Genomic DNA, 9,871 nt, shown 5'->3' with positions numbered 1-9,871 from the left:
TCTTATAGTTAGGGATGACAAAAGAAATAAAAATAGTTAAATAATTTTTCTTAAGTGCAAAAATAACAAAAAAACTAACAAAAATCTGAATTCTTTCCAAATGAGTTTTTTTAAATATGTTTTTATTGTTTTTGGTTTTTTTTTTGAGAGAGAGAGAGAAAGGGAAAGATACAAACATTGGCGTGAGAGAGAAACATCGATTGGCTGCCTCCTGCATGCCCCCTACTGGGGATCAAGCCTGCAAACCCAGGCATATGCCCTGACTGGGAATTGAACCAGGACCTCTCAGTCAATGGGTTGATGCTCAGTTCACTGAGCCACACTGGCCAGACTCCAAATGAGAATTTTAAATTTATCCAGAGGACCTAAATTTACATCCTGCCTTTAAGAACTCACTAGTTTTTCCCAGTTCTCCCTCTCCCTTTGATGTTAAGATTTCTTCACTGTGACCCTAGCAGCACATGTAAGACAGAAAAGACAAGTAGAAGGGAGAGTCAAGGCCAGATCTATTTTTAAGTCAAATAGGGAAGGCAGTAGGGAGCAGTGGACAGTCTTCAGCTTTGGGATCAGCAATCCTGCATCTGCCGTGGCTTCTTCTCAGCTGCCTAGTGCAGCCCTTAGACAAACCTGTTGGCCTTCCAAAGGAGGGGCTCCAGAGCGCTCCTGAGGAAACTCCTAGGGTCACAGCTCTTGTAATGGGTTTCCCACCTTTTACTGACCTGATTTCTCTATTCCTGGAAAATAGGAATTGCTTATGGAAAGACAGTTTGGGAATATATTCAAAACTGATGGGAAAGAAGCCTGGGGGAAAAATTGGAAAAGAATGCCAACAAATCTTCAGATAGAACCCAAGTCATTCTCAGAAACAAGAAGCTCCCTCAATTCCCAGAACTGGATGGGAAGAGGCAAATTGAGTTGAGGTCCCGCCTTCTTTTTTCTATGAAAACCACCCATTGACCTTGGGCTCTGGTTTCTCTTTATTTCCTACTGAAGACATCAGATCAATCCTCAGCTCAGAGATCTCTGACTCTTGGGGAGACTCCTCTCTAGCCAATTTTTCATCTTCCAGCCTGCTCCTGAGCCCCCTTTGCCTGCCTGTATTGCAGCAGCAGCATCAAGAGCAAAGAAGATATGGTATGCATGTGAACAGGGTAGAAGGTCCCTATTCTCCAGATGAGGTCAACATCTGGAGAGACTTATGTTTCAGAGAGGGATTCAGACTGAGTCATCAACATGTGTGAGGACTGTCAGCAACTTTTCCATATTCACTCTTAATGAGCTCCAATTCCCTGCCTGCTGGTAATATTTAGTCCTAGGAAGAATACATCCATCAGACTCCCCAGATAAATTAATGGAGTGAGTTTGAATTGGAGATGGGACCCAACTAGAGATCCAAAACAGTGATGCCTGAAGTCTGCCCCTTCCTAACCTAAGAAAGGGGCCAGTGGGAACACTGGTCTCCAAACCCTTCCCTGCAGTGCCATTTGGCCATCCTTCTAGGAGATAAAGACATCATTCTGTCCATCTACCTGTCTCCAGGCAAGATAACTCTCAGCCGTAAGAGAGAAGCAGCAGATAGCTCCTATTCTAAAGAGGCCAGGGATTCCGTTCTCTCTTCATGTCCCAATAGCTCTCAGGAAATATCTGTTTCCTTTCAACAAAGAAACAAAAGCTAAGACTCAGCAGAAAGCCAAAGTATGGAGGACACAGTTTTATTGGGTGTATCTGCTACTACTGTGCTGGATTATTTGAAGTAGCTCATGTAGCTATTATTCTGTGTCTTAGTTTCTTCATCCAAAAAGAAAAATGGATTTCCAGTAAAGGTGGTGGTATAGGTAAACGCAATACTCACACCCTCCCACCACCACATCAAAATTACAACTGAACTACCAAATGACCATCATTCAGAACCACCTAAAATCTAGCTAAACAGAAGTCCTACACCAAAACTATAAAGAAGGAGCCACTTTGAGACTTGTAGGAGAGGCAGAGACACGGAACAAGCCAGTTCGGCACCCATGTGTAGTGCATAAAAATCAAGAGCGATACTTCAGGTCACCCTGAGGAGTGAGGGGTCCCATACTAACATCATGACCCTAGTCCATGGTTTACATGACAGGAAGAGAAGTCTCCATAATTTCTGACTGTAAAAAAAACAAACAAAACACACACACACACACACACACACACACAGCAGGGATTGTGGCTGAATGAGATGGAGGAGATGGAGGGCTTCTAGAGTCCCAGGCATTCCTCTGAAAAGGCTCGTGCTCAGATTTACTCAGACTCACTGGCTGAGAGCTCCAGCACTGGGGCAGCAGTTCAAAAGGCACCAGGGACATGTGGGGAGAAGCTGAATTACCTAGTATCAGGCAGCTTTCTCCCAGATATAAATAAATGCTGGCAGAAAACTGGGCCCTACCCCCATAGATGCAGCAGGCAGTGTGCCATATATGAGTCTCTATCAACCTGACTATCACAGTTTGCCCTTTCCTGATGATCCCCTGAGACCCTGCCCCTCTCATCTTGCAGGCCCATCCAAGCTGTAGCTTTTCCATAAGAATGGCCTGTCTTGGCTTATGCTTTAGATTTTGTTAAAATCTCTCAAACAAGCAGCATCTGGCTTCAGCATGCCCCATACCTCTCATTAAGTAGCCCTAGGCCTGGAACTAGCGGCAGCTGGCCTTGATTCACAACTTGGACTCTCCTGAATGCCTCCAAGCCCACCACTAATAGCAGCCATCTGAAGATCACTTTGTAGCTTATGCTTATTGGCCCCAGGCAGAACACAGATGGTGTCTGACCTTGGCCTGTACCTCCGGGGAGACCCCAGAGCCAGCATGCCCAGTGGATAGCTTCAGACCACACACTGGAGCACCATCCAACCACCTTCATGAGTGACACATTCAAGGAGGCAGACTCAGTGGACACCAGAGCCCTGCTGAAGTAAGTCCTGCTTTGTGAGATGGGCCTCTGCACAGCTGATCCTCTACAGTGGTCGCTGCCTCCCAAATCAGAGACCAATGGATAAATACCTCCCATTGACATGCCAACAGCAATCAAGGCTCAACTACAACAGGGTGTACACAGCCCACACAGTGGGGCATACCTGGAGTGCCCAGCTTAGGTGAACAGGGAATCTGTGCCACTGGTTCTACAGGAACACTTACTTCATTAGGGCACTCTACCAATCCCAGAAGATGTAGCAGCTCTACTTAATATATAGAAAGAAACACAGGGAGGCTGCCAAAATGAGAAGACAAACATGTCCCAAATGAAAGAACAGAAAAAACTCCAGGAAAAAAAAAACTAAACAAAATGGAAACAAGCAATATATTAGGTGCAGAGTTTAAAACACTGGTTATAAGGATGTTCGATTAACTTAGAGGAAGGGTAGGAGAACTACAACAGCATAAAAAAGGACATAGAAACCATATGAAAGAATCAGTCAGGCCTGGCCAGTGTGGCTCAGTGGTCATGCACCAAGAGGTCGGTGATTTGATTCCTGGTCAGGGCACATGATCAGGTTGTGGGCCCAATCCCCAGTGGAGGGCATGCAGAAGGTGGCCAATTAATGATCTCTCTCATCGATGTTTCTATCTCTCTCTCCCTCTCCCTTCCTCTCTCTCAAAAAATCAATAAAGAAAAAAAAATTACAAAAAAAAAGAACCAGTCATAAATAAAGGAGACACTAAATAAAATGAAGAATAATTTACAGGAAATCAACAGTAAAGTAGATGAAGCCAAGAATCAAATCAGTGATTTGGAATATAAGGAAGCAAAATACATTCAATCAGAACAGAAAAAGAAAAAAGAATTTAAAAAAATAATAAGGATAGAGTAAGAAGTCTCTGGGATAACTTTAAGCATACCAACATTTGCATCATGGGGGTGCCTGAAGGAGAAGAGAAAAAACAAGAAAGTAAAAACCTATTTGAAAAAAATTTCCCTGACCTGGTGAAGAAAATAGACATATAAGTCCGGGAAGCACAGAGAGTCCCAAACAAGGTGAACCAAAAAGGCCCACAACAAGACACATTACAATTAACGTACAAAAGGTTAAACACAAAGAGAGAATATTAAACTCAGCAAAAAAAAAGCAGTTAGTTACCTGCAAAGGAGTTCCCATAAGACTGTCAGCTGATTTCTCAGCAGAAACTTTGCAGGCCAGAAGGGATTGGTAAGAAATATTCAAAGTGATAAAAAGTAAGAACCAACAACCATGATTTCTCTGCCTAGCAAAGCTATCCTTTACAATCAAAGAACATATCAAGACCTTCCCAGACAAGAAAAAGATAAAGGAGTTCATTACCACCAAACCAGTATTACGTGAAATTTTAAAAGGTCTTTGTTAAGAAGAAGTAGAAGAAAAAAAGATTTAAAATGTGAATAAAATGGCAATAAATACATACATACTAACAAATCTAAAAAAAAAAAAAAAAAAAAAAAAAAACAAATGAACAAGCAGAACAGAAACAGACATAGATATCTATAGAGAACATTTTGAGAGTTGTCAGATGAAAGGGGTGTTGGGGGGATGGGTGAAAAAGGTAAAAGGATGAAAAAATACAAATTGCTGGTTACAAATTGAGAGTAAAATGCAGCATAGGGAATGCAGTCAATAACTATTCTAATAACTACATATGGTACAAGATATGTATGAGGTTTACCAGAATTGTCATTTAATAAGTTATATAATGGCTAATCACTGAGATGTACAGTTTAAATGAATATAATACTGTAGTCACCTGTAACTGAAAGTTAAAAAATGATTAAAGAAAACAAAGAGGATAATGAAAGAGCAGAAGAAAAGGTGAGGAGGCAACAGATTGCATTAACAGAGGTTCTCAAGGAAAGGCGAGCTCTAGGCACACTGAGGGTCAGGAGTGAACTCATTGTGCTCTGTTTAAATTGTCTCAGCCCAGGCAACACTGGCAAAAACAGAGAGAGAAAAAGAGACAGGCAGAGGTGCCCAATGCTCATCCCCGTTCTACCTCCTGGTAGGAGATCTGATGGGGAGAAGCCAACCCAAACACCCCACAGCCCCACACTCAACTGGCCTTCAAATTACTGCCCTCAGGACTGGGCTTTTCACTGCTGAAGTTCCTCAGCATGGTGTCTGAAACCAGAACTACTTCCTTAACCCTATGCAAAGGGGCTTTTTGTTTGTTTCTTCCTTAGTTCTGAAATCTGGCTGCCTTCTTACCTGTGATCTCAGCTTCTCCTTAGCTGAATGGGTCTTAGGGGGATAGAAAGAAGGTGAGTAGTATTACCCAGTCTCCTGGACCACCCAGAAAACACCTCTCAAACTAGAGACCAACAGAGTCAGCACAGTTAGCCAACAGAGCTCCAGAAGGTCCATTATGGAGACAATACCTTTTTTCCTTTCCCTGTATGGAAATGCTCCCAGTTGATATACAGTGTCACTTTGTGATGTACTGTCTACCACATAACACCGAAGTAGCTAGACTGAACCTGTGAGAAATGCAGTAGAAATAGAAGTATAGTCCCTAACTACACGAAGCCTGCCACATAAGTCATGTGATCTCAAAGATTACTTACCCACTTACTTACAAAATAAGAGAGCCAAAGTCCAAAGAAGTGATTTTTGTGGCCCAGTTAGGCACAGAACCAAGACACAATGCCTCCTGTTGAGATCAGACTCATTAACCTGACATGGCAATGTGGGCACAAAACAGGGTTTTACACCATTGAGGTAGGTTGTCCAGACTTTAAGGACAATGTTATAGGACCGTGGACTTTGAACAAGTTTCAAAAGATGGTAAAAATTTGAAAAGTCAGAAAAGTCTTTCTTAGAGAAGTGGGACAAAATGTGGAGGAATAGGATAGTCAGAAACATAGAATTTTTTTATTTACTCAACACATATTCAGCAAATCCTTATTAGGCTCTTACTCTGTGGCAGGACTGTTCAGTGCCTGGGAATGTACAGCAGTGTACACAGTTTTTAAATTCCTGCTTTCATGAAACTTGCTTGTAGGAGGAACAAGTAGGCTGGAGTAGACAGAAAAGTTCCCAGGATGAAAAGAAGCAACACAGCAGACTGTTTCATACAGCTCTTCCTTCTTGGGGTGAAAAAAGGTCTCCAACAGAAGGTCTCTAGAGAGACCTGCCTGGAAACAAAAATATAGTGTCACTTGAAAGAATCTGGGTTTCAAAGCATGATTTGTCATCTTATCTATAGACATAAAAAATACAAGGAGTGGGGCTTGAACTATATTCTCTCTTTTATTCAACCAGCTTTATTCTGCTAAGAACCTCCTGCAGGTCAGGAGCTTGGTTCTCAAATGAGGATAATGGCAAGGGAGAGAGGAGAGACAGAAAAAAGAAATAGTTAAGTTTCGTTGATTTTTTTTTTTAAAGGACTCATTATAAGACATAAAAAAGGAAGAAGAAAAAGATTAGATTATGAGTCCAGTATCAGGGAAGTTGAGAATGATGGATCTCTTTGGTTCAGGCTTCTATTCTGAGCTCTGGACCCATATACCCAACAATCATTCAATATCTTTATTTGGAAATCTCAAAGGTACTTCACACTTGAAATGTCTTCAGACTAAATGCATGATACCACTTCCCCCATGCCTGGCCTTTATCTCAGTGAGTGGCACCAGCATCCAGATAGCTGCTTTAGACAGAAATAAAAGCCACATCTTTGACACCCTCTGCTCTCACCAACCAAATCCAATCCATCACCAAGTCATTATGTCCTGTCTATATCTTTTCAGCCCATCTCCCTGGCTAGGCCTAAGCCATTATCAAATATTTCTATCTCGTGAACCTCTACTATTGGCAATAGTCTCTCCCTTTATTCATTTCACTTCCCCATCAATTCATCCACCACCCAGTAGCCTCTAATCTCATGTTACCCTCTTAAACATTTTTCCAGGGCTTCCCAGTGTACTTGAACCTGGTCTGTTCTCTGCCCCTCTTTCCAAACTCATCCTGCACCGTGTTGGGAAGTAATTATTCACTGATTTATGTAGATGTCAGAGTAATGACTTTCTCCCCAACTAGATTGAAAACTCCATGAACACAGAGTCTACTCCTGTTTTTATCCACTGCTATTTTCTCATCACTATTGGTTGAGCCAGTGGTTCTCAGCCAGGGTTGATTTTGCTTCTCCCCTCAAGTAACATTTGGAAATATTTCTGGTTGTCACATCTGTGGGAACTCCACTAGCATCTAATGGGTAGAATCCAGGAATGTTTCCAAACATCCTATAATGCACAGGATAGTTCCACAAAATTATTCAGTCTATGCTGTCAGCAGAACTGAGGCAGATTTAGATAAAAGAGAAGGAATCTTTGTGTTTTGATCATATTAAATTAGATTTTCTAGAGTCAAGTCCATATAGAAACACATCTCCCAATGCTACAGAGAGACTTAAACAGGCATGTAAATACAAGCACTCAACAACCATTACATTTCTTACAAGTAGAAGATACCTGTATCAATGGCTCTTGCACTCTCCGGAAGCCCAGTATAGGACTGGAATTAGGTCAACAGCACCTGTCTAGAAAGCTTCATTTAACATAAAAATGACCCCAAATTGTGCGTATCCTTGAGCCACATTAAAGGGACCACATTTTTTCTCATATCTGACCAAAGTGTAACAAAGGCTAATGACAGCACAATGAAGCCCCGCCCACCTGCTGAGCCACACCCCTTTGCTATCACAATGGCTAAGGCCTTAAATACCCAGACTCGCAGCCTCCCGGCCCTGCAAAGCTCCTCATTTTTTGCAGAAATTACGATGTCGACCAGCCGCAAATTAAAGAGTCATGGCATGAGAAGGGGCAAGAACAGATCTCCTCACAAGGGAGTCAAGAGAGGAGGCAGCAAAAGAAAATACCGGAAGGGCAACCTGAAGAATAGAAAACGAGGAGATGATGGTGAGTGAGGGCTAAGCAGAACAGTCAAACATGGGAGAACTTGTTGCCCCCAAGGCCTTCCCTCTTGAAGTTAGCTCTCCTAGGACCCTAAAATCTCAGTCTAAGAATTTCATTTCCATTTAAATTTATACTTGGGCAGGAAGAGTATAAATGGGCATGTTCTAACTGGTGTTCCTGTTGCAAACATGTTCTTCCCCCACAGCCAATCGAAATTATCGCTCCCACGTGTGACCCCTCTAGTGGGCTCTGCCCTGGTGGACTTCAAACAACACCAGGAAGCAACAAGGACAACAGAAGGGGGATTGCCAAACGGACCTGAAGTTATAGCAAAGCCAGAGAAGAACCCATCCTGTGGGTAAAATACCAATCGTGATCAAAATGAGGAATGTATAATGTTGGCTGTTTCTCCTCAGCATCTCAATAAAATGTTGAAAACCGGCAAACCTGTTTATTTTTATCTTTGGTTGAAAAGGGGGTTCCTGAGCTAGGTAGACTTGGAAGAGCTGGCTGATATGAAACCAGTAAACATGACTTGATTTGTCCTGACTCCCTCCTCCCCTTGTACCCCATCCACTGCCATATTTGGAACTTGGTCTCAATACACTGGTCTCTCTCCCCAACATGGAGAGGGAGAAGATAAAAAGGAGAATATCAGAGTGCCAATGATGAGTCAAAAGAGTTTGTTTTTGTAGCTGGTTATAGCATGAGGAACATCAAATCACATGAAATTAAAGCTAAAGGCATGTCCCAGGGGTAGAGAACACTCAGAGGTGCTTTTAATTCCTCTGGGCAGGTTTAGCAGGCTGTTAGTGGAATTTAATACTATTATGGACGTAAGAATACCTATCATTGGACTTGAGATGGACAAGGCTGGAGGTGTGGATATTGCCTGGGAGGTTCAATTCAAGCCAGATGGTGTGACAGGTGGATGACAGTTGAGTGGCTGGACGTAGGAATTACCTCAATCTGGATGGACCTGTTGATCAGCAGCAGAAAAAAATTGTCCTTAGCTATATTCCTCATTTCACCTTGACCTTGGGTTCAGATATGGTCCGGTCAGGAACCTTGACACCTACTCTCCACCATTCTTAATGAGTGTTTCCTGTTGCCTCCGCAGCGCTACCAGGGTGGCACTTGGTTGCTTACAACCAGGAAAGGATATAAGCAGGAGGGAATGAGGAGGGGAGAATAGACATATTTCCATTTCCAACAATGGGGGTTGTGACTTGGAACCAAGTGACCGAATTATTTTCCATGAAGCACTGGGGAGGTAACAGATGTTGGGAGATTGATGTTCCTGTGCATCAGATTCTAGTAGTGCAGCAAAAGGACCAGAAAAATCCAGGTCATTTCACTTGGAGTAAAGATTTTTCAGGTTGCTCTATCCTATCTCCTAACCCTCTTTCAGGTAAAATGTTCAAATCTCCCCTTAGCATCAGGCACACAGACACTGAACTTAGGACAGTAAATACTCCATAACCTTCAACCTCCATGATTATGCCTGGTTTGCCTCCTATTAATGTCTGTTCCTGTTCTTCTAACCAAACTCAGATCCCTCTATATGTTTGTCCATAGCGTGACTTCACAAAGCCCTTTATATTGTCCATAGTGTGACTTCACAAAGCTCTTTAAACAGTTCTGATCCACACTCCCTAGTTAGAAATGGCCCTCTCTCGTTCTCTCGAGCCCTCTTGGAGGTCCTCTGTTTCCATGTAAAGAAAGCTTGAAAGCTTCTTGCAACACACAAAATCAGTTCATGTCAAGAGTTTGCGGCTCTGGCTATAAATTCTTCTAAACTTACCCAGGAAGCATAGACTAAGACGGAGTTTGGGCGCAAGCTGTTTATTAGAGACCGATACTCGCGAAGGAAGGGGGTAGGGAAGAATGAGTGGAGAAGTAACCCAGCCAGGCAGCTTCGATAAGGGAGGACCTTGGCCAAGGCTTTCCTGTGCTGAGGCGG

At 42.7% G+C, this 9,871-nt stretch overlaps 1 protein-coding gene across 1 annotated transcript; it reads left to right on the top strand.

Moving 5' to 3' along the window:
• The first annotated feature begins 7,747 nt into the window (after positions 1-7,747).
• TNP1 (transition protein 1) lies at positions 7,748-8,345 on the top strand. Its single transcript, XM_036255080.1, has 2 exons — positions 7,748-7,911; positions 8,114-8,345. The coding sequence occupies exons 1-2, from the start codon at positions 7,773-7,775 to the stop codon at positions 8,140-8,142; spliced, it is 168 nt and encodes a 55-aa protein (XP_036110973.1). The 5' UTR covers positions 7,748-7,772; the 3' UTR covers positions 8,143-8,345.
• The last annotated feature ends 1,526 nt before the right edge of the window (positions 8,346-9,871 follow it).

This window comes from Molossus molossus, unplaced genomic scaffold (genome assembly GCF_014108415.1).
Source record: "Molossus molossus isolate mMolMol1 unplaced genomic scaffold, mMolMol1.p scaffold_m16_p_11, whole genome shotgun sequence".
Taxonomy (NCBI): domain Eukaryota; kingdom Metazoa; phylum Chordata; class Mammalia; order Chiroptera; family Molossidae; genus Molossus; species Molossus molossus.
Note: the sequence above shows the minus strand (reverse complement) of the source record. Positions and strands in the feature narration are given on the sequence as shown.

Coding starts and splice junctions, on each gene's coding strand:
- TNP1 (XM_036255080.1), top strand. CDS start 7,773: ATGTCGACCAGCCGCAAATTAAAGAGTCATGGCATGAGAAGGGGCAAG. Junction 7,912..8,113: donor TAGAAAACGAGGAGATGATG/GTGAGTGAGGGC, acceptor CTTCCCCCACAG/CCAATCGAAATTATCGCTCC.